General features: G+C 42.5%; 2 protein-coding genes across 6 annotated transcripts in view; one reads left to right on the top strand and one right to left on the bottom strand.

Annotated features, from left to right (window-relative positions):
• ASTN2 (astrotactin 2) overlaps positions 1 to 25,294 on the top strand; it is a 1,130,819-nt gene that overhangs the window by 572,535 nt on the left and 532,990 nt on the right. The gene's annotated exons all lie outside the window — the stretch shown is intronic.
• TRIM32 (tripartite motif containing 32) lies at positions 9,085 to 23,653 on the bottom strand. Of its 3 annotated transcripts, none has more exons than XM_029612113.1 (2): positions 23,629 to 23,653; positions 9,085 to 11,510 (listed from the first exon to the last, which is right to left on the bottom strand). In XM_029612113.1, the coding sequence occupies exon 2, from the start codon at positions 11,487 to 11,489 to the stop codon at positions 9,543 to 9,545; it is 1,947 nt and encodes a 648-aa protein (XP_029467973.1). In that variant the 5' UTR covers positions 11,490 to 11,510; positions 23,629 to 23,653; the 3' UTR covers positions 9,085 to 9,542. The 3 variants fall into 3 exon arrangements, with proteins under 3 accessions (XP_029467973.1, XP_029467971.1, XP_029467972.1); XM_029612111.1 differs by lacking the exon at positions 23,629 to 23,653 and adding an exon at positions 22,989 to 23,085; XM_029612112.1 differs by lacking the exon at positions 23,629 to 23,653 and adding an exon at positions 22,909 to 22,989.

Raw genomic sequence — 25,294 nt, forward strand, 5'->3', positions numbered from 1 at the left:
TGTAAGGCAGGTATTCCTGTGGCCAGGTCTGGATGAGGGCGTCGATTCCCCAGGATTGTGGTTCTCGTCTGCGGCTGAAGAACTTGGGTGTTGGACCAAGTTGCCAGGAGATCCATGGCTGGGGTTCCCCAGCAGTTTACTATCAACTGGAAGGCTGTGGTCGACAGCATCCATTCCCTTGGGTCTAGACTCTCTCTGCTGAGGTAGTCCGCAGTGACGTTGTTTTTTTCCGCGATGTGGGCGGCTGAAATCCCTTGCAGGTTTGCTTCTGCCCACGCCATTAGGGGGTCTATTTCCAGGGACATCTGTGGGCTTCTGGTTCCTCCCTGCTGGTTGATGTAGGCAACTGTTGTGGTATTGTCTGATATGACTGACAGATTCGCCTTGGAGTCAGTGACTGAATTGTAGGCAGGCTAGTCTGATTGCTCGGGCTTCCAGTCGGTTTATGTTCCATCCCGATTCTTCCTTGTACTATTGCCCCTGGGCTGTCAGTTCCTGACAGTGGGCTCCCCACCCTCGCAGGCTCGCATCCGTGGTGAGCAAGATCCAGATCGGTGGGGATAGTCTTACTCCCTTGCTCAGATGGTCTTCCTGTAGCCAACATTGGAGCTGGGTCTGAACCTGTGCCGGTAGCTGGAGGTGAATGGAGTAGTTCTGGGACATCGGGTTCCATCGTGACAGTAGGGAACATTGTAGTGGGCGCATGTGGGACGGCTTAAAGGGTTGATGTCATGAGACAGAGGACTTGGAGATAATCCCATACCTTGGGGCGAGCATAGTTCAACGGTTTTTGCAACCGGTCCATCAGTTTCCTTCTTCTTGTAGGTGGAAGAATGACCTTGTCTTGTTTGGTGTCAAACAGACTCCCAGGTACTCTAGCAATTGGGAGGGTTGCAGGCAGCTCTTGGCTGTGTTGACGACCCACCCGAGATTCTGCAGTAGATTCTTGACTCTGGTGGTCGCATGGTAACTTTCCTCTAGAGATTTTGCCCTGATCAGCCAATCGTCCAGATACGGATGTACGAGGATCCTTCTTTCCTCAGAGTCGCCGCCACTACCACCATGATTTTGGTGAACGTACGAGGAGCAGTAGCTAGTCCTAAGGGTAGCGCCCGGAACTGGTAATGATGGTCCAGTATCGCAAAGCATAGGAAGCACTGATGGTCATGATGGACCACGATGTGGAGATAGGCTTTGGACAGATCTAGAGAAGTCAGAAATTCTCCCGGTTGTACTGCTGTTATGACTGAACATAGGGTTTCCATGTGGAAGTGTGGTACCCTCAGGTAGCAATTGATGGTCTTTAGGTCCAGGATGGGCCTGAACATCCCCTCCTTCTTGGGGATGATAAAATAGATGGAATAGTGACCAGTATTTTGTTGGTGCTTGGGCACTGTGGTTATCGCCTTTAAGCTGAGTAGTTTTGTCAGTGTGGTTTCCAGTGCCGTTCTCTTGGAGAGGGAGTGGCACAGTGATTTCATGAATTTGTCTGGAGGAATACTGTGTAAGTTCAGGTAGTATCCCTCCCGAATGATGGTTAGGACCTACTTGTCCAATGTTATCTCAACCCATCTTTGGTAGAAGAGGGTAAGTCTGCCCCCTATGGCATCTTCCTGTAGATGGGTCTGTTGATTTTCATTGTGGGGTGCAGCTGGGACCTGTACCTGAGCCTGCTCCCCTCTTGTGTCTATTCCGAAAGGACTGGCCCCTGCCTGTGGGGTGAGGTGCTTGGTAGTATGTGTTCTTGTACGGTCTGAAGCGCTGGGCTCCTCTGCCCTTGGCTCTTCGGGTGGAGGAGTGCTGATTTCTCTTGTTCCTGTCCTCTGATAAACGAGGCACTGGAGATTCGCCCCATTTGTTGGCTAACTTCTCCAATTCGCTCCCGAACAGGAGAGATCCTTTTAAAAGGCATTCTCATGAGGTTCGTTTTGGAGGTTGCGTCGGCTGACCAATTTCAGAGCCATAGTTGTTTTCTGGCTGCTACTATGGAAGAGACGCCCCTGGCTGAGATGCATACCAGGGATGAGGTCGCATCTGGGAGGAAGGATATCGCCGGTTCTAATGTTTCAGCGGAGGTGGTTGTGTCTCTGGAGAGAAGCAAGCAGGCACGTGTCACACCGGCGCAGAAGGAAGCGATCTGCAGGGTCATTGCTGCAACATCAAATGACTGTTTAAGAATGGATTCCTGACATCTGTCCTGGATTCTTCGGGGGGAGGAGAGAGCTGATTTCTCTTGTTCCTGTCCTCCGGTAAACGAGGCACTGGAGATTCACTCCATTTGTTGGCTAACTTCTCCAATTCGCTCCCAAACAGGAGAGATCCTTTAAAAGGCATTCTCGTGAGGTTCATTTTGGAGGTCGCGTCGGCTGACCAATTTCAGAGCCATAGTTGTTTTCTGGCTGCCGCGCTCGGTATTGCACCCGCTGCCTCTCAGTCACTCTGGGGGCTAAGTCCACAACGGGAACCGGCTACCGGACTGAGGTTTGCCTGTGTGATCTCGGAAATCACCTTAGGAATTCTTGACTGGGGGAAGGACCCTTAGGTATCACTGCAGGAGAGCGGGGCTGGTCTTGTAGAGGTACAATTTCTTTCTTCTTTGGATTGGATTTTCTAACACTGTGCAAGTGTGTGTAGTATCCCTATCTGCTTAGGAGACTGAGAAATACTGAAGAGCTAAGCTTCCTGCACAGGTATATGTAGGCTGACATCAGCTTGAAATCTGACTCTGTCTCCCATCTGCTATCAGGAGTACACTATACCCATTGGTCCAGAGTCCATCTGCTACATGCTAGGAAATTATTTTTTTGCTTCAATGTTTACTGAAAAGGATGTTGGGGAGATACCCATATCGGAGAAGATTTTCATGGGTAATGATTCAGATGGACTGAACCAAATCACGGTGAACCTAGATGTGGTAGGCCTGATTATTAATTCCTTCAAAAAAGTGAAGCAGATTTGTCAAACATGTAGATAAAGGTGAACTGGTAGATGTAGTGCACTTGGATTTTCAGAAGGCATTTGACAAAGTTCCTCATGAGAGGCTTCTAGCAAAAGTAAAAACTCATGGGATAGGTGGCAATGTCCTTTCGTGGATTACAAACTGGCTAAAAGACAGGAAACAGAGAGTAGGATTAAATGGACAATTTTCCCAGTGGGAGTGGGCAGTGGAGTGCCTCAGGGACATGTATCGGGACCCGTACTTTTCAATATATTTATAAATGATCTGGAAAGAAATACGACAAGTGAGTCCATCATGGTGGCCCATCATGACCAAAATTTTGCAGATGATACAAAATTGTTCAGAGTCTCAGAATATCTTCTTGCAATTTATCACAAGCAGATTGTGATAAATTGCAAGAAGATATTCTGAGACTGGAAAATTGGGCATCCAAATGGCAGATGAAATTTATTTTGGATAAGTGAAGGTGATGCATATAGGGAAAATAACCCATGCTATGGTTACACATCTATAGTTACACAATGTTAGGTTCCATATTAGGAGCTACCACCCAAGAAAAAGATCTAGGCGTCATTGTGGATAACACATTGAAATCATCGGTTCAGTGTGCTGCGGCAGTCAAAAAAGCAAACAGAATGTTGGGAATTATTAGAAAGGGAATGGTGAATAAAACAGAAAATGTCAATGCCTCTGTATCGCTCCATGGTGACACCGCACCTTGAATACAGTGTACAATTCTGGTCACCACATCTCAAAAAACATATAGTTGCGATGGAGAAGGTACAGAGAACAGCGACCAACATGATAAAGGGAATGGAACAGCTCCCCTATGAGGAAAGACTGAAGAGGTTAGGACTTTTCAGCTTGAAGAGACGGCTGAGGGGAGGGGGGGGGAGATATGATAGAGGTGTTTACAATCATGAGAGTTCTACAACAGGTTAATGTGAATCGGTTTTTACTCTTTTGGATAATAGACTAGGGGGCACTCCCTGAAGTTAGCATGTGGCACATTTAAAACTAATCGGAGAAAGTTATTTTTTACTCAATGCACAATTAAACTCTAGAATTTGTTGCCAGAGGATGTGGTTAGTGCAGTTAGTATAGCTGTGTTTAAAAAAAAAGATTGGATAAGTTCTTGGAGAAGTCCATTACCTGCTATTAATTGACTTAGAAAATAGCCACTGCTATTACTAGCAACAGTAGCACTTGCCAGGTTCTTATGGCCTGGATTGGCCACTGTTGGAAACAGGATGCTGGGCTTGATGGACCCTTGGTCTGACCCAGTATGGCATGTTCTTATGTTCTTAACTTAGGCCTGTGCTGCTGTCTTGGCCTTCTCTCCCCTATACAGGTAATTAAATCTTTCCATCTTTTGTTTTAAGTATGCTGTCTGATATTCATGTACAAACACAACAGGAAATTTTGGCAGCCCTCATTCTACACGCAGCAGTGTACAATTATTCCAATACATATGTAATAAAAAAAGCACACACACAAAAAAAAACTTGGCTTGATGCCAGCAGGCTTTGTAAATCTTTTTATTTATTCACTTTTTAAACAATATCCATTAACTTTCTTATAGTGATAAGCATAGTAACAGCACTTCTCGGCAACAGCTGCACTTTCTAAATGCACGTGCTATCTTTCCAGCTACCTTTAACACTGAAAAAGGGGAAAATGTGCAGTCAGATAAGAGAACTATTGTCACTGTCAGCTGAACTGTCAGCTGAACTGCACTTTCAGAACCTTCATTTGTAAGCTTACTTCCAAAGAGAAACTCATTGTACAATTTCCTTTGGAAAATGCAGCCAGCACACACAATGCGGGTACATAAGTAGCTGCATACTTTGTGCCTGCTCAAGCAGGTGGAAAGTAGGCACATGAAAGTACATGTGGAGATTTGAAAATTAAATCTGCATGGGGATTTTCACTCTTCCAACTGAGATCTAGTACTTTTTTATGCGGGCAAAGGTATACTATGATTGTGCCTTTGCTCATCACCCAGGATATGGGCGATGAATAAATTCAAATAAAGATATGTATGCTATAAAACAGCACATATGCTTTTACTGGTATACTTGGGGGGGGGGGTGGGATCTGCCTTTTTATGCAGAAAGCACATCTATTAATTTAAAATCTTTTCATTATTTTCCACCTTTCCACAGTCTGTGGCCCTGGAAAGATGGAGAATCTAGCAGCCATTTCTATTTTTGCATTATTCTGTATTCCCCCCTCCTATTCCTCTGTATGATGCATAGTGCAGAAGCAGCTCTTGTGCCTCTCACCATGGAAGCAGGATAAAACATTTATAGCAATGCAAGTTCCTTGTGATGGATAGTCTAATTGATTCAATTTCTCATATAGAACATTACCCGACTATTCAGAAAAAAGGGCATTTCTTTCCCACATAAATAATATCTTAGAACTTCTAAAAATAATTTTGACATTTTTTTGTCAACTAATCACACTGGGGGAAGAACACAGTAGAAAAGAAGCTGTGGCATGATCTGTCTTAACAAAACCACTCCTCACATGTTGAGGAGAATGAGCACGCCCCATTTTGATTCATCTGAAACATGAGAAAATAGAGTAGATGTAAACTACTTGGAATTAAATGACATGCCCCAGGATTGAAATTATTTGCATCTTATTCTTTTATGATATGACTGCAAATCATGTTCTTTTATGCCTTTGTAATTCTAGGGCAAAACAGATGGTAAAAGCTTTGTTTAAAGTGATGTGTCTATTAAAAAAAACATACTGTATGACATGATTGTTTGCTAGAATAGCTATTGTTCCATCTGAAGACGATTCTGTTCTCTAAAATGCTTCTTCCAATGTGAGTGAACGTGTGTGTTTGTGTAGGGGAGGTGGCAGGAAAGACTGGGTCACTAAATGTCATCTAAACAGAAATCAATTCTCTACTTGGGTTCCTAAGAAATCTGGCTCCTGTCTATTAGGAAACCAGAGGTGGAAAAATAGAAGACCTGGGTGCCAGCCAAATTCATTCTGCCTTGATGTTTGTTTCCTTTACCTATTTTGGTCTCCCTTCCCCAGCCTCTTGTCTTTTTTATGGGAAGGATGCAGCCCAGGAGCACAACAGCTTCCTTTGGACCAGGCCTATCACAGCAGCATTGGTTCTGGCTGGTGCCAAGTTTTAGGTGCTCAGGTGCCTGAAATTCTCCATGCCTGCAGGTAGCTAACCTTAAACCCAGGAACATTGCTCAAAAAATTCAATGTAACAAAGATTCACTCTATTATCAGCGGTATAGAGTAGTACTTCTGCTCACTGGAGAATTCTGTTTTGCAGTCACGTTTATATCCAGCCACTTGACCAAATGACTGCATACACCTTTTGTTCCTGACTAAATTGGCTTAATTATTTTAATACACAAACACAGTATGGACATTTCAATATACACTAAGGCAGCGGTTCTCAACCGGTGTGTCGCAACACACCAGTGTGTCGCCACACTTCCCGGTCCTCCACTGATCCAGCTGCTCCCCCTACCCAAGCGAAATAGGTCCTCTGCCCGGGCTTAAAATGCAGATAGCCTGGGTGGAAAGCAGCAGAAGAGCAGGACGCAGTGGTACCAGCATGCTCTCTTCTTCCCGCCCCCCTCGCGGCCTGGAAGAGGAAGTGGTGAGCAGCAGGTGCGTGCACATGAAGAAGAGACCATGCTAGTGCGCTCAGCATCGGCCCAAAGAAAAGAAGAGAGGCGCGGTCTGAAGAACGTTCAGCGTGGCTCGAAGTAAAACGAGGAACATCAACCCTCATGGCCGATGGGACTCCTTTCTCCATGAGGACTGAAAATGAAGGAGGTTGCTGCTGCCATTAGGTTTGGAGGAGGCTGCTGCCGCTGCTAGTTCGGGGGAGAGTGAGTGAATGAGCAAGCATGTGTGTTTGAGATCCTGTGTGTGTGAGATAGCATGTATGTGAATGATTGAAAGCCTGTATATGTGAAAGAAAGTATGTGTGCGATTGATAGCCTGTGTGTGAGAGCATAAATGTAAGTTTTTAATTGAAAACCTGTTTGTGTGAAAAGTATGTGTGTGTGATAGAGATCCTTTGTGTGTGTCAGAGAGATCATGTGTATGTATGATTAAGAGCCTGTGTGTATAAATAAGAGAGAGAGCATGTGTGTCTGTGTGTGATTGAGAGCTGATTTAGGTGAGGGAGCATGTGAGTATTTGATTGAGATTATGTGTGAAAGTGAGAGAAAGACAGCATGTGTGTCTGTGTGTGATTGAGAGCTGGTTTAGGTGAGAGCATGTGATTGAGAGCCTGTGTGTAAATGAGAGAGAACATGTTTGTAAGCCTGTGTGTGAGTACGTGTGTGAGAGAAAAAGACAGCATGTGTGTGTGATTGAAAGCCTGTGTGTGTAAGCATGAAAAGATAAACAGCATGTGTAATTAAGAGCCTATATGAGAGAAAAAGCAAGTGTATATGCAAGCGATTGAGAGCCAGTGTGAGAGAGAGGAGAAAGTTGCAAGCAAACCATCCCTCCTCCTGCTAATTCAAAACAATCTCAGGGCACCTGGATATCAAATGTTCCCAGGTATGCAGAGCAAACATTTTGATATCATTATTTTTCATTACTGGGTCTTTGTGTCTGCTATTTTTAAATATTTTATTGGTATCTAGAAACTTTTTATATGAGTTTTCAATTATTGGATATTCCATTCATCAGCTGTTTCGAAATAATCTGTTCTTTTTGTTTGTATGGTTTTACTGCTATTGATTTTATATTTCTTGATTTGTTTTATAAGGACTGGTAATGTTTCTTTTTTTCCTGTATTACACTGCATACAGAGACTCTTGCTTGTTGCAGTTTCCAATTCAGTTTTTGTTTGCATGCTTCTAGTTATGCGTTTTGGTCTCTTTATTCTTTGTTAGGTGAGGATCAGCACATGTGATTCAGGTGAGGTTTTCCTGCTGGCGTGTAGTTTCTGTGTAGGGCTTTTTAACAGCCTGACTTGGTCCATTTTCCTAATAGGAGATGTATTGGTGTCTTTAAGGCCTTGTGTAATATTTTCATTGTTGCCTTTTCTTAGGTATGGTGGTTACTGTTTAAGTACTAGAAATTGGTGCTGTTTTGGTGTGGGCTGTTTACTATTTATGCAATTTCTGTTCAGACAGAATATGTATCTTTCCCTTGTGTTATTAACCATAAAAATAATACCAGGTCTTTATTGTTTATTTCCGCCGTGAATTGTAATGAGCAGTGTGTCACGCATGTGAGCGTGGTCTGTCAGGTGTGTCATGATGGGGAAAAAGGTTGAGAACCATTGCACTAAGGAAAGGATGTAGCAAAGCTATTTCAGCAACAAAACTTATGAATATAAAAAGGTCATCTAGGACTATAATCCCACTCACACTGGCTCTGAGAGCAATAATGCTGCCCTCAGCACAGAAGACCCTGCTGAGCTACTACTGCAAGTGCGCAAACATGGATGTAGCTCGATAATGAGGTTTACACTACTTAGTTCAGTAAAATGTCTTTATTAATCAGACATTCTGAGGTCCATATTCAGAAGGATTTAGCCAGGTAATTCAGAAATTATCCAACTAAATGAAAATATGGGTACTTAACCAGCTAAATTCTAGCTGGATAACTTTTTATCTGGCTAAAATTTGGCCAGATAAGTCAGGAGCATTCTGAATGCGTAACTGAGGGGAGCTGAATTAGCCAGATAACTTATCCAGCTAAATGGTCAGCCCATACACCTATCCTAAAGTTAGCCTGATAAACTTATCCCGCTAACTAACATAGCTGGATATAGTCAGCAGCTCAGTCACACCGCTGAATATATAGGCCAAGTTAGCTGGAAAAGTTTATCTGGCTACCTAACTGAGCTGCACAGCAGCTGAATATTGAAATTGGCTGAGTTAAGCTTGAAACTATAGCTTAAAATCCTTGAATTAACATTTATCTCATATCTGTGTGTAATGTTTGAGAAAAAAAAGTGCCCTCAACTCTGTTCCATAAAGGAGACTCGATCCCCTACAATAACTTATGTCCTGTAGCATTCTGGGTATTTTCTACACTCTTGATAGCCGCTGCTAAAAGTATCTCCCGAGATAAGTATGCAGTGATGGATGCAATAATAACATTACACAGCACACAGGCTAAAGATTTTATTGCAGAGATCGCGGGCAGTCATTTCACATAAAATAGCCGAAGGCATGATCCGAGGGGAGCTACATTAGAGGAGCTAATCAGATGCTTTATTATAATTTTAGGTACTTGGGAGCTAACCACAGCAATGGAAAATCAGTTAAAAAAAAAAAAAAATTCAATAATTTTATTTCAAACACAATATAAGTGGTATACTTTGTGAATGAAGAGGGAGAAATTTCTGATGATACACTTCAAAAGGCTGATCTACCTTGATTTCCAACTGTTAAATCCATTGTTAGATCTCTCATGTGTAATAGTACCCAAGTTATTAAAACACTCTAAATGGTTAATTCTGAGAAAGGGGCAGCAAATACGATACATGATTGGTGTAAATCATGACGACACCTAAAGTGTATGTCAGGATGACAGCATCCATACTCTGTGCAGTCAAGATACCCACCTAAGGTGTAGAGTACCTTCTCAAATGGTAGCTGTAGATTTTTATGCAGTGATCCCAGCAGTCCAGGACTAGCAGCTGTCCCTTTGGTGTAACTGACACACCAACCGGACAGACAAGTCCTTCTCGTATTAAGATACTGTAGCCACCTCCTTTAGGAAAATGCAGAATTTCCTTACGGCCACTATCTGCAACAATCAGGTCCCCTCTTGTGTCCACACACATCCCTGAGATGCACCTGAAATCCTCATTCTCAGAGAAAAAGTGGCTGATCTGACGGCCCAGATGTCCATCTGGTCCTACAGACCCAATAGAAAAGCCCCCTTCAAGATGGTGCTCATGCTGTCGGTTCTCAAGGTTCAACCCCAGACCCTGGGTAAAGTACACAGTCCCTTCAGAATCACAGGTGACAAACTTTGGCCGAACTGCACTACACAAACAACTGTATTTAACAATCCCGACACCACGGTCTACAGTAAGACACCATAGCTTTCCCCCTTCCACATCAGTCACTACAAACTGTCCTGAGGGCATAGCTGCAATGCCCCATGGCTTGCTGAGTTGTGTTCTGTGGCAAGCAACACAATGTCCATCTGTGGTATACACTTTAACAGAGTTATCATAATTGTCTGTCACGCCTATCAATCCATAGCAGTTCACAGTAATAGAAAGGGGGATCAAATTTGGTAGATCTGCCCCTAGAAAACTGAGCACAAAATTATCAATGCCACTTGGGTTGCGTCTGATCTCTCTCAGAAATCCTTTCCGGTTAAAAATCTGGATTCGGAAGTTGCCTCGATCTGCTACAAGCACCTCCCCATGGGCAGTAACATGTAGGCTGACCGGAAGGTTGAACATCCCAGGCACGCTGCCTTTGGAGCCCATCTTCTTCAGCAGATGACACTGTTGAATATTGCAGGCAGTTTCTGGTAATTTTGGTTTGGCAGGGGATGAATTTGGAGTCAGACTGCTAGCCTCATCAGATGGCATATCCACATCCTTAAATACCACAGATGATAATACAGTGGATTCTGGAATAATTTCCTCTATATTGACCGTGTATGGTTTCTTGACTACCTGACCAACCTGTAAAGGCCCAACATGACCTACCTTAAGGAGTTCCACTTCCTGTAGTGTCAGCTCCATTGGCGGATCAGTACTCAGCACTGGTTCCTCCTCCTCTACTGCCTCATCTAAAAGAGCTGTGTCTGCTTGTTTTACTTTGGCAAGGAGATAATCACATCTGGACACTATCTGAACTTCGGCAATATTCAGTAGGTATGTTTGTTCCTCTAGAATCTGGGTATTTACTTTTTCCACCTCTGACAATGAATCTGTAAAAAACTTGCGTGACCTTGCTAGCTCCTCTTGAACCCGGCGCTCCTCCTTGCCATAGTCTTGTAGTACTGTTTTATACTTGTTCTTCAGGACTTTTGACAGAACTTCCAGAGAGGCCTTTCTTTTCTGCAAATCTTCCATCTCCTGACGCAGGTTTGTTAGCTTCTCTTCATATCCCTTCCTCCGTTCTTCAGCAGCCTCTCGGACTGACAGAACACTGTGCCCTTGCTGCAGGTGCTCGGCCTCTTTGCAGGACTCACAGAGCACCAAGCCACAGCTTCTGCAGAACTGTCTAGGTAGCCTTCGCCCACATAATTTGCACATGAGAATACTCATTGCTTCACTCCAACCAGCTGTGTCAATGATCTTCAGTACTGTCAGATTGTCTGTCAGTTGGCTCAGGTTTGCTATGCGGGTTACCTTACTGCAAAAAGGGCAGCGTATTCCATTGATGCTGTTTGCCAAGAGCTTCTCTGAGCATTGTCTACAGATGGTATGTCCACAGTGCAAGAGCTTGGGTCTTAATTGTTCCTCTGTAAATGTTTCCATGCAAATTGGACACTCCAAGACCTCACGGAGTGCATCTGGGTTCAAGTTTGGAGCAGTGGCCATGGTATCTCAGGGCAGCTTCGTCTACAGAATATTAGAAAAGGAAAAAAAAAACAAAAACATTTTATTCTTTAGTACTCTTTTCTATCTGAAAAGGAGAAAAAGTATATTCTTTCCCCTTAGTGCTGAAAAGATGACATTTATACAGGTGCATGCAGTTTATCAATGTATGCAAATGTAAGAATTCACACAGGTCACTACAGAGTCTGTGTTGAGAAGACAGTTTTAAGCGGAGTAATTTACTTACATAATTTATAAGTCAAACAAAGAAACCTAATGGTAGCAATAAAATCCCCGTCTCCCCTATCAAAAACAGATATAGTTATACTGACAATCATATTCTTGGGAATTAAAAGGTAGAACATGGTAATCATCTGCCTCTCCTTGTCATATCCTTGGATGTACACAAGCTGTAGGGAACGACCGACTGAAATAAAAGATGTACTTAACTAGAGGAAACATATTAATCTGTTCCTCTTCACTTTCAACTGGGAAACTAGACTGAAAAATAGCACAGCTGAAACAAGGGAGATGGCCTCAGTTGAGGTCCTGGTGGACATGTGTGCACATCACAGAATTTCAACACATGGCCTAACATTGTATTGTGGCAGGACAGGACCTGATAAATAGGATTAAGGGACATTAATAGAGCTGATAGCTGTAGATGCTTTTCTGCTGCAATAATTAGAGGGCACTGCATGTTAAAACCGAGGTGAAGTGCTAGTATTCTGTGGGAAATGTTTGGAAAATATCACCTGCACTATGCTTACCATTGATCAGTTACTGTTAAAACCGATCTGTAATGGCTGTTACTACCATTGTGTTCTATTTTCGGTGACTGACGCTTTAAAAGCAACCTGACCCTGTAGCTCTTGAGCAGCCCTTGTGTGTTGTACAGTTCTTCCTGGCCCATGACTGACATGTGAATGCCAAGCTTAGTTTTGTCAAACCTGTCTCAGCCAACCAGTTATTTAAATCTCTGCAGTGTAACTGGATTCTTCCCAGCTAGTGTGGCTCTAAACCTCATCAAGCAATAAGAGAAAGGAGCAATGCATTATGAAGAAAAAGCAGCATATTTTAACTGATCCAAGTAAATTTCATAAAATGAAATACTTTCAATCTGTTCATGCTCATGTGTGTCCCCGATTAGTAACTTCCAGTTCAAAGGTTTCGGTATAAAAACACTTTACCTTCCTAGTCAGGTCTGGATTAATATGCAGGCAAACCAGGCACATGTCTAGTGCTGAAAACAGTAATGTGTTCCCAGATTTGCCAAGTCTCCAACAACTGGTGGGAATCTCCTGCATAAAATCGGAAAATTCCTGCAACATTTTTAATCAAAGGAGGCTAGCAGAACCTTTAAACCAGATATATGCTGATGTAATACCATCAAGTAATCTGTTTACTTGGCAGCAGACATTCCTCCCCTTTTACCTTCACATGGCTCCAATCCTTCCCTTGGCTCGATTCCACACCCCCTCTCTTTCTTCACCCACCACAGACATCCATTCCCTCCCAGCACAATTCATCTCTCCTGGAACAATCTGGAGGAAACTGCAGGGCCTGGTTCTGGGCTGGATGGCAGCCGGCAACATGTCGCAAATGAGTGCAGAGACTGAACCAACACATGCTCGAAGGTCCTGCTCCCTTCTGGCCTCTACATGGGAAGCAGGGCCTTTTTAAGTCAGCCTGTGAGTTTGCGAGCATGCAAGCCCAACAGGGAAAAGGGGCGGGGTGCCAAAAACAACCCTTGCCTTGAGTGACATTTTGTCCCATGACTGCCCTGCCTTTCAGTGCATGTTGGGCTCGGTCCCCCTGCTTATGCCCAAGCTGCTGCCCCTGATGCTATACCCCCAAACCGGTCCTACAGCTCCCTTGCCCTGCTTCCTCGCTGCATCAGATGAGTCGACTTGCGGATGTGATCAGCCTGGGAAGGGAGTAAATGGGGTTCTACAAATGTACCCAGGATCCAGTAAAAGAGTAATCCAGCCCCTACTGCTCTGTAAAATTTAGCTCAAGCTCACAAGTTATAACTGCCTGCAGCCAGACAAAATCTTTTTATTTTAATATCTTGTGATGAATATTTTTGCGATCAAGGCCTGTCTGGTAGTATTCATACAGCAGCACGCTTGGCCTCTAGAGGATGCTGTATAATTTTTGATCCACTATTTAAAGTTAGAAGCTTATTATTAATGGTAATCTCTCTCCGTCACTGATCTCTAGTGTGATATATTAATAATTGTTGTTTGATTGCCTCTGCTTTCCCTTTTAAAGAAATAATATGAAAAAGCCTTATGTGAGGAGCTAAGGAAAAAGTCTCTAGAGATTGATTACTTTGGTTTTAATATGCATTGTGATGGACTTTGAACAAGCAATTCTTCTTGTTTGTGACTAAAATATAGTGTGAAGATGTAATCGGATATGTACTTTGTTCTGGAAGTATGAACACTAATGGAGCAAGTTTCTCTGATGGGATTAATGTTAGAGAAGTAAGGGTGTGTGTAAGGCTGCACTTGAATTGCCTCACTGAAAGGCATCTTTTAACCTAAGCAGTACCTGGATTCAGAGAGTGCTGAGAACTGCCAAATCACACCAGTTCCACACATACAGATTAACAAAGTGTGTACTAATCCCAAATGAGCAACAGCACTAGCAAAACTTTTAGATAATTCAATTGACAGTTCAACAAAACTAAAATCATTATGACCAGAGGTGTAATTTTTTTTTTTTTAAAGAAAAGTTGTATTCCAGATGCATTCCATGCATTAAGAAAGGTGGAAGGAAGGCCAAAATATTGCTGGCATGGTTATAAAGTAAGGTGAAAGAGGCTACTTTTGCCCAAACATCTTCATTCAAAAATTGGAAGAAGGATCCATCAGAAGAAAATAGGATAAAGCATAAGCACTGGCAAGTTAAATGTAAGACCTTGATAAGACAGGCTAAGAGAGAATTTGAAAAGAAGCTGACCACAGAGGCAAAAACTCATAATAAAAACTTTTAAAAATATATCCGAAGCAGAAAGCCTGCGAAGAGTCGGTTGGACAGTTGGATGATTGAAGGGTTAAAGGAGTACTCAGGGGAAATAAGGACATTGCAGAAAGACTAAACACATTCTTTGCTTCAGTGTTTACTGAAGAGGATGTTGGGGAGATACCCGTTCCGGAGACAGTTTTCAAGGGAAATGATTTTCAGATGAACTGAACCAAATCATGATGAACCTGGAAGATGCCAGATTTATTACTCTTCAGTTTGTCAATCACCTGGACCGGATGGTATACACCCCAAGATTCTGAAAGAATTCAAAAATGAAATTTCAGACCTATTACAATAAATTTGTAACCTATCATTAAAATCATGTGTTGTACCTGAAGACTAGAAGGTGGCCAATGTAACCCCGATATTTCAAAAAAGGGGGTGATCTGGGAAACTATAGACCAGTGAGCCTGATTTCAGTGTCGGGAAAAAATCTTCGGAACTGTTATAAAGAATAAAAATACAAAGCATTTACAGGCCGACGGAGCGCACCGTTTACCTGCCATTGGACGCGCGTAGGGGCGGAAAACGCGCGTCCAACCCGCCGAACCTAATAGCGCCCTCAACATGCAAATGCATGTTGATGGCCCTATTAGGTATTCGCGTGCAATTCAGAAAGTAAAATGTGCAGCCAAGCCGCACATTTTACTTTCAGAAATTAGCGTCTACCCAAAGGTAGGCGCTAATTTCTTCCGGCACCGGGAAAGTGCACAGAAAAGCAGTAAAAACTGCTTTTCTGTGCACCCTCCGACTTAATATCATGGTGATATTAAGTCGGAGGTCCCGAAGAGTAAAAAAAGTTAAAAAAAAGAAAAAAAAAATTGGAAGTCGGCCGGCGGCTGTCGGGTCGAAAACCGGACGCTCAATTTTGCCGGCGTCCGGTTTCCGAGCTTGTGGCTGTCAGCAGGCTCGAGAACAGACGCTGGCAAAATTGAGCGTCGGCTGTCAAACCCGCTGACAGCCGCCGCTCCTGTCAAAAAGAAGGCGAGTGGCCTGTGCGCGCGCCGGGAGAGCGGGCATTTGCCCGCTCTCCCGCGGACTTTACTGAATCAGTCTGTTAGACAGGCATGGTTTAATGGGGCACAGCCAGAATCAATTTACCCAAGGGAAGTCTTGCCTCACACAACTCTTAAATGTTTTTGAAGGTGTGAATAAATATGTGGACAAAGATGAACCAATAGAAGTATTGTAATTGGATTTTCAGAAGGTGTTCGACAAAGTCCCTCATGAGAGGCTTCTAAGAAAACTAAAAAGTTATGGGATAGGAGGCGATGTCCTTTTGTGGATTGCAAACTTGTTAAAAGAAAGGAAACAGACAGTAGGATTAAATAGTTTGTTTTCACAGTGTCAAAAGGTAAAACAGTGGAGTGCTTCAGGGATCTGTACTTAGACCGGTGCTTTTTAATATATTTATAAACGATCTGGAAAGGGGTACAATAAGTGAGGTGATCAGATTTGTGGATGACAATTATGCAGAATGGTTAAATCTCAAGCAGATTGCAAGAGGACCTTGTGAGACTGGAAGATTGGGCTTCCAAATGGCAGATGAAATTTAATGTGGACAAGAACAAGGTGATGCATATAGGGAAAAATAAACCTTGCTGTAGTTACACAATGCTAGGTTCCATCTTAGGAGTTACGACCCAAGAAACAGATCTAGGCATCATAGTGGATAATACATTGTAATAGCTCAGTGCGCTGTGGTAGTCAAAAAAGCAAACAATGTTAGGAATTATTAGGAAGAGAAGGGCAAATAAGACAGTGGATGTCATAATGCTTCTGTATTGTTCCATGGTGAGACCGCACCTTGAATACTGTGTGCAATTCTGGTCTCCTCATCTCAAAAAAGATATAGTTGCACTGGAGTCAGTGCAGAGAAGGGCACCCAAAATGATAAGGGGCATGGAGTAGCTCCTCTATGAAGAAAGGCTAAAGAGGTTAGGGCTGTTCAGCTTGGAGAAGAGATGGCAGAGGAGAAATATGATAGAGGTCTACAAAATCATGAAAGGACTTGAACAGGTTAATGTAAATCTGTAATTTACCCTCTCAGAAAATAGAAGGACTAGGGGGCACTCCATGAAGTTAGCAAGCTCATTTAAAACATATCTGAAAAAAATCTTTTTTCACTCAATGCATTGTGAAGCTCTGGAATTCATTGCCAGAGTATGTAGTTATGGCAGTTAGTGTAACTGGGTATAAAAAAAGGTTTGGATAAGTTCCTTGAGGAGAAGTCCATTATACTGCTATTAATCAATAAGGAAGAATAGTTTGGGGTCTATTTAATGTTTGGGTACTTTCCAGGTACTTGTGACTGGCCACTACTGGACACAGTATGGCCACTACTGGACACAGTATGGGTCAGATCAAGGCTCTTAAGTTTTGGGTGCAATGGTGCCAATAGCTCAGTAAGTCCTGTGCACTGTCATGCAGAAGCTCCCAGTTTTGATCCCCGGGTTGGGTCTTCTGTTTCCCAGGTTGCTGGGGATGCTGCAGAGGCAGCGTTCACTGCAACTTGGAGGATAATGGAGTCAAAGTTGTTGCTAAAGAAGACACCTAGTGGCCAGATTCAGGATCCATGTTTGTAGAGATCTGGAAAGAGCCTTGACCAGACTGTCAATGCAATGATTGGACTAAATAATTTGGGAGAGATAAAATAGAGGAAAAATGCCTAGTTGCAAATGAAGACTTGTGGCACCAGAATGCAGCCTTGATTCCAGTTGGAAGCTGTAATTGCAAAGGAGCAGGAGGAAACTGTCCAGTCAAAAAAAAGAAAGAAAGAAAATTTGTGTCAGTCAAAATTCTTAGGAGACAGGAGAAAAATACTTATATAGCCTTTTTAAAAAGTGTTCGCTCTCTCTACTCCTCCCAACATTTTTCCCATCCTCTCCAGCCTGTATCTCCCATTTCCTCCTGCAGCCCAAAGGTTGTTCCCAACCCCAGCCCATTCCAAGCCACCACTGCTCACCCCTGGCCCCACCAGTCACTGCTTTTTTCTTACTTTCTTTGCCACCCCTGTGACCACTATTCCTTTGAGTCTTAAGCCATTTCATTTTCATTTATTAAAATGTATTAATCGCTTAACGCAAATTGATCTAAGCGATTTACAAGTGTTCGATTCACAAATTAAAAACATACAATACAAATAAAATATAAACATTAAATCAACAAAACCTTGTTCTATTGCAGCAAACAGTCGCAAGAAGTCTTGCTTAATGCATTAAGGGAAGGCTAATTTCAGTAAATAATTTTTTAAATACATTCTGAATTTTTTTTTAAGGAGTCTTCTAGCCAAAGCTCAAAGGGAAGCGTATTCCAGAAAATTGGAGCAGCTACAGAGAAAGCCGACTCACGTGTAGTGGCAAGGTGGGCATGACGAACAGATGGAATGTTGAGCAAACTTCCTTGGGAAGATCTCAGCTCTCTTGATGGTTTATAGATTTTTAGAAGTGATTTAGACCATGGGCAGGAGTGTGAACTCAGCAGTTTGAAAATTGTCATACAGATTTTGTACTGGATTCTTTGACTAATTGGGAGCCAATTTAGCTTTTGAAGAATGGGAGAAATATGTTCATAGTGTTTGGTACCTGTAATAAGCCTGGCAGCAGAATTAAGTAGAAGTTGCAATGCGTATAATGAATTAGATGGAAGACCGAAAAGAAGACTATTGCAGTAATCAATATGTGGAAATATGATTGCACGTACGATAGTAAGAAAATGAAGCAAATGACGTAAACCTGCCAAAAGACGAAGTTTATAGAATCCATTCTTTACAATGATTTTGATATGTGGATGAAAAGAAAAAACAGGATCCAACCAAACATCCAAACTTTTGATTGGGATGTCTGTCGAAAAAATGGTGTTTTCAAAAACAATATTTTGACTAGGGAAATTTGAATATGGTCGATGAATAAGAAGAAATTCAGTTTTTGTACTGTGAGGGAGAGTTTATTTTGATGAAGCCATTGTTTAATTGACGAGAGACAGAGGTGAAGATGTTCAAGAGTTTTATCCCATGTTGATTGTAATCGAATGTAAAACTGAATATGGGAACGTGGGAACGCTTTTTGTGGAATGAAAGATTTGAGCGAAGCAATTTCATCTAGAATCGCAGTAATTGCATTTTGCAAACTAGAGACTAAATGCTACTCTTCACAGGCCTAGCAGCTACTATGCCTTCAGGCTTGGGACTGAACTATTCCCAATGACAAATTTTGTTTTCTGCTGCCTCTAGGCACTAACAGTGCTGGGAATTTGCCTCCTCTGGTTTTCTGAAACTCTCCCCCCACCAGCAGACCTTTGTTCCTGGTAGACCTGAAATTCCCATCTTTTTCTCCAGCAGGTCTTTCGATTTCTTTGCTCCCTGCCCCCAAACTAACCAACCCAAAATTCCAACTCCAGGGCTGGAGTTGGAATTGACCATCTCTGCTTAGGGGTGGGGGCCTGTAACAGCAGGAATGCTGGGGGTTGCGGTACATGAGGAAGCTGGAATATAGCAGATGGACACAGATTGAAGAGCGCAGAACGAGGAGGCAAAAGTGTTGTACTAGTTTGCCTCTTCTATACATGCCACATGAACAGAACATCTGAATGGCAATTTCCATTCTAATTTTCCACAACATGCAGTGCTTGTACAATACTATGTATAGAACTGCCATTCCTGGGAGATTGTTGATGGTCACAACTGTCAGTAGTTGGCACCGTCACATTTTTGTCAGAGACAACAGAAAATTAATTTCATTCTTAAATTGTTTCCCTGAGTCCTAGAATGCATGCAGAATATTAATGAAAGCTGGGGTAGGCTGAAAGACTAATGAAGCAAAGCCATGTTTCAGGAAAAGTACTATAAGCAGTTCATGAAGCAGTGCTGGCCATATCCTTTAAAATACCAACCTGCTCCTTTTATTGATCGTATTGCATAGTGTCTCAGTTTTATATCTGGATGCCCTTTCTCTTTGACCAAATATATTTTCTTGTTATGATTATGCTTCTTTGGAATAAAAAGATAAAAAATCTTTCTCCCAGATCCACTTTTCATAGTGTCAAGGTCAAATTCATAATTATCTAAAAATTAACCTGGGTACAGGAATGCCTTCATGCTTTTTCCTAGGTAATGCCCTTCTACTTGGAAGCTGCTGTATTTACTCCTGGGGGAATTCTGCGCAAAAAATTTAAAATTCTGCAAACTTTATATTGGTCAAAATAACACAATTTACATGACAGTAAGTAATTATATTTTAAATTAATACAGAAAAAAGTTATTACTTAAAGATGCGGAATTTTAAATATTTTGAGCAGAATTTCCCTAAAAATTCACTCGCTCTCCCTACTCTCCTGGCCACTTTGCCCTCTCAGGCCCCAACTCCATTTGCAGCACACAGGGGCCTTCCATCTTCGCTGAGAGCGGAGGCCTTCCATTTTTGCTGCAAACGGCGTGCCAGGGCTTTCATCTTCATCATAGGTGGAGCGCATTCCGCGGCACACACGGGCCTTCGTCTTCGTGTGCTCCGTTTGCGGCATGCCACTGCCTCTGCTATTTTCTGCGCAGAATTTGGCAACTCTATGAGTTTTGCCTCTATGACCAACTTCATTTCAAATTCTCTCTTCGCCTGTCTTATCAATGTTTTACATTTAACTTGACAATGCTTATGTTTTATCCTATTTTCTTCAGAAGGATTCTTCTTCCAATTTTTGAAGGATGTTTTTTTTGGCTAAAATAGCCTCTTTCACCTCACCTTTTAACCATGACAGCAATCGTTTTACTTTCCTTTCACCTTTCTTAATGTGTGGAATACATATGGACTGCGCCTCTAGGATTGTATTTTTAAACAATGTTCATACCTGTTGAACACTTTTAACCTTTGCAGCTGCACCTTTCAGTTTTTTTCTATTTTCCTCATTTTATCAAAGCTTCCCTTTTGAAAGTTTAGAGTTAGAGCTGCAGATTTACTTATTGTCCCCCTTCCAGTTATTAGTTTAAATTTGATCATGTTATGATCATTGTTGCCAAGTGGCCCCACCACCATTATATCTCTCACCAAATCCTGCATTCCACTAAGAATTAAATCTAAACAGCTCCCTCTCTTGTTGGTTCCTGAACCAATTGCTCCATGAAGCAGTCATTTATTACATCCAGGAACTTTATGTGTCTAGCAAGAGACGGTTGAAGGGGGATATGATAGAGGTGTTTAAAATCATGAGAGGTCTAGAAAGGGTAGATGTGAATTGGTTATTTAGTCTTTCAGATAATAGAAAGACTAGGGGGCACTCCATTAAGTTAGCATGGAGCACATTTAAAACTAATGGCAATTCTGCACCGGGGGGGGGGGGGGGGGGGGGGGGGGAATTCTGCCAAGTTCTGCGCAATGCAGTAGCGCAGAATTCCCCCAAGACTATGTATTGATCAGTTAAAGTGTTATCTACACCTCTACAGGTCACTTGAAAATGAAATATTCAGGTGCCACAAGTGGCCTTGCTCTATCGCTTCCAAGTCAGATCGGATTTCTGTTTTTGATTGTTAATCTGTGCATTCTGTCACTCTTCTGTGACAATGAATGGAACAGTATTATTAATGAGTAAAATGCACTTACATAGAAACATAACGGCAAAAGAGACCATATGGCCCATCTAGTCTGCCCAATTTATGTAACCTTTACAATTCCTACTTACTCAGAGAACCCCTGTATTTATACCATGATTTTTTTTTTTTTTAATTCAGATACTGTTTTTGTCTCCAGCATCTCCACTGGAAGGATGTTCCATGCAACCACTACTCTGTAAAGAAATATTTCCTAAAATTACTCCTGAGTCTAACCCCTTTTACGCTGTCCATGACCTCTTATTCTAGAGCCTCCTTTCGAGGGATCATTTGAGATATTTAAAGGTCTCTTTTTTTTCAGCCCTCCTACTCAGTTTGCCCCATTGATTCTGGCCCCTTGCAATGATGTCAACAACAATGGCCTGATATTGTGGGTCTTTCTTGATTACTTCCTCAGAGGCGGGAGAGCAGCACAGCTCCCGCATCAGAAAATTAAAACAGGAGCAGCATGGCAGGAAGAGGAGCATCACGGCCCCACCAGAACTGGCAGGTGCAGACAGCCAATGGTCACTGACGGCCTTTGCAGCCATTGGTGGACCCCCATCCCACCGGCAGCTGAAAAATAAAAGAGGGCCAGGCAGCCGTGACAGAGGAATGAGAGAGACTCTGACGCTGCCTAAATGTGTTCACTGTGGTTACTTGGCTGTAATCACAGCTGAGTTTATCTGTAGTATAGGATGGAATTCCTAATGCACACCAATGCACAGATATCACGTACGTAATCTGATTTTCCATAACAGCAGAAAGTCCTAGGTTAATTCTGTTCCTTGCCATTTTGAACAGTAAATGTGCCCCCAAATACAGGTAATCACACTAATTATGAAGGCTCCCCTGCCACAGAAACAAACAGGAGGCAGTCAGGTATACAATATTCCAGTGCTACATCTAATCCTAAAGTCAAATATCTTTTTTGACAACAAAGAACTGAATAAAATAGCAGGCCACTACATCCTGGAGGTTTATATATTTAGCAGAAAGCATCTCACTTGTCACTCCAGTGCCCTAGGAAGACTTTTGGATGCTTCTGCCGGACAAAGCTGAGGCACCACCACCAACCGGCGAGATTTGGCAGACTGTCCATGAACATTTTTTTACCAGATAACAAAATATGCTATCTTCAGGAAATAAAACATTCCAAAGTCAATATTTAAAAAGTTGGCATTTCACTTTTTAAATAAATGGTACAATCTACATCATAGCTATATGGTAAGTTAATTGCACTCTTCAGCATCTGATTAACTCTTACCCCTCTCCCCAAATAACCTGCTTCCTGCCCTGCTTCCCCCCCAACACCCCGGCTAAGCTATCAAACGGCTCTGTCATCAAAGACAAGCCCATATATGCAGTTGTAATATAGTCTCTATTGACACTTCCTGATACAGGTGTACTTTGCTTTATTTTTTGCAACACATGCAATGTAACATAGAAAGCCGATTCAGCTTATCTTTAAAGAACTGAAACTATATGGGGAAACCTTCCCCTTAGTCCTATTTCTGTGCCTCTCCCTTTGTCCTGGAGCTTGCTTCACCCTTCCCTCTCTTTTACTGTTACTGTCCGTGGGGAGAGGGGGTTGTTAGAACTCCCGCCCCAGTCGCTGCCCTAGCTCTAACTCATGCTCTACTCTCGCATTCCCTGCCCTGGGGCTGTTATACCGTCCACGCCTTTTCTGTCTCTCCGGTGGCGACGGTGATAAGGAGAATTCTTACGCCCACCCTCCCACAGAGTCCTTAAACAGTTCTCTCGCTCTGTCCCTGCCCTGGGAAAGAATGACACTTTTTTTCCTTGCGCTCTCACCGTCGCCGAAACGGGTCATTAGCAAGTTGATAGCAAAATAGACGGCCTGGAGCCCACTCCTAGTAACAAACACGGCCTACCTGCAGCTCCCGCTACTGCCACGCCCACCATGCGCGCGCACGGTGACATCACCCCGCCGGCGGAAGTTGCGTCCACGTGCCCTACAGACCATTCGTAAGCCAATAACCATCCGTCCACCTCGCGAGCATGCTGGGATTGGTAGTTTCAGCAACCGTTCCCGTCTGCCTGAGAGACGTTTCTCGCTCACGTCGCATTGATGCGGCAATATGGGTTCAATAATTCAATGTCTAGTACTATATTGTGTTTTAATTCTTTCTTTGACAAACGACTTGATACTACTGACAAAAGAGGGTTTGATTTTGTTGGTTTAAAAGCCTCGCTTCCCTGATTTGAGCTAGACTGAAATGCCATAAAGCTGCGTGCACTGGATGGTAAGACGCTGATGTACAAGATCCCGGGGATGGAGGGGCAAATATCTGATGAGTTGAAGGTTATCAAAAGTGTAATAAGGTAGTGGCCAGAGCCAGAGAGATTCTAAGGATTACAGGGGAAGTTTTACCATGCACCTCCTTGTTTAGACCTCACCTTAGTATTTCTGAAAGAATAGAGGAAGTCCAGAAAAGGATCTACACCAAAGGTCTTGTAAAATTAAGTACTTACATAACTATAATATCTTAAGAGTTTAAAAATTCCACTTACCTGAGGGGTGTGGGTTTTTTCTTGTTAAAGAGTCTGACGAGAGTAGGCCATATCTTCTCGGCATTGGTGAAAGGAAGCTATGTCTTCAGCCCAGTCGGGGATTCAGTGTGGGATTGCTAACTCTTCTACATCCTACACCCCTATAAACTTGACAGGGGGACTCGCTGAACGTTGGAGTGGGGTGGGGTGTTTGGAATTAATCATTCTACCTTGCACCTCATTCACTGCTACTTCTTCACCTCCTATATCAGAACATGACAAAACTGTACAGAGAATGGACCAAAGAGCAGGAAAATCAGATGCAGTAGTTTGGTTTCCTACCCCTCACCCAGGTAGATCATCAGTCACATTTCCAGTTTTACACGGGTCATAAGTGATCATCACAGCCCATCCCAACTGATCCACAATCCTCATTTCCCATTTCGCAATTGACTACTGATCAAAGGATAGAAACAGATGCCTCTTATTCACAATTCATGACACTTCAGAGCAGATTATATTCAGGTACAGTAGGTATTTCCCTGTCCCCAGAGGGCTCACAATCTAAGGGCCTGATTTACTAAGGCTACTCTCCCATTCTGTGATTATGGGAAAAATACTAAATAAGATCCTAAGTTTGTACCTGAGGTAATGAAGTAGCCTGCTGCTTTAACCACTAGTCTACACCTCCACTCCATCAGCAGATAAGGTCATTGTTTTGCTTTTTTTTTTCTAAGTTTATTTACACTTTTTATGTTTTTATATAAATATGATGGCAGATAATACAACTCATCTCCTTTACCTAATGTAATTTCTGTTGCAGTTTCATATGGTAGAGTCTAGTTAATCTCTGGTATCCCTTTCACTACTAAGGAGCCTTCCATGCCTGCTTGAATGTAACTGTTTTTGTCTCTCTCACCTCTGCACCTAATATCCTTTCCAGGAAGACCTGCTTTCTGTTACTTTTGAGTCTACTCTCTCTCAGCCTCATAATATGAACTGTTCTTCTATTAATATAGTAGATTATGGAAAAAAAAAAAAGATCAACCAGTCCATCCAGTCTACCCGGTTATTCTGTTAAGAACATAAGAAATTGCCATGCTGGGTCAGACCAAGGGTCCATCAAGCCCAGCATCTTGTTTCCAACAGAGGCCAAACCAGTCCACAAGAACCTGGCAATTACCCAAACACTAAGAAGATCCCATGCTACTGATGCAATTAATAGCAGCGGCCATTCCCAAAGTAAACTTTATTTATTTATTTTATTTATCTAGTTTTATGTACTGTCGTTCGGTTTCGCCATCACAACAGTTTACAAAGTTTCGATGTTTAACAGAGTTTGCAAAAAGGTTCTTGTGATTGTTAACATAGATATTGTTGGTTTTATAAACGTAGTTTCGGTTGTCTAGTTATACAGGTTTCGGTTATGTGTTATATTACTTTCTTGCATTTGTTCCACATGTTTTGCACAAGATCCGTAGTAGGGAAGTGGTGTTTGAGAGTCATTGGGTGAGTTGGTAAGCTTTGGTAAACATCCAGGTTTTTAGATCTTTTTTGAAAGTTTTTAATGTTTGTTGTGTTCTAAGTTCGATTGGGAGGGTGTTCCAGAGTTTGGGGGCTTCCTAGTGATATAGCTCTCTTCTGAGATGAGGTGAGTTGTTTGGAAGGAGCAGATGGAATCTTTAAT

This window comes from Rhinatrema bivittatum, chromosome 8, assembly GCF_901001135.1.
Source record: "Rhinatrema bivittatum chromosome 8, aRhiBiv1.1, whole genome shotgun sequence".
Taxonomy (NCBI): Eukaryota; Metazoa; Chordata; class Amphibia; order Gymnophiona; family Rhinatrematidae; genus Rhinatrema; species Rhinatrema bivittatum.

Coding starts and splice junctions, on each gene's coding strand:
- TRIM32 (XM_029612113.1), bottom strand. CDS start 11,489: ATGGCCACTGCTCCAAACTTGAACCCAGATGCACTCCGTGAGGTCTTG.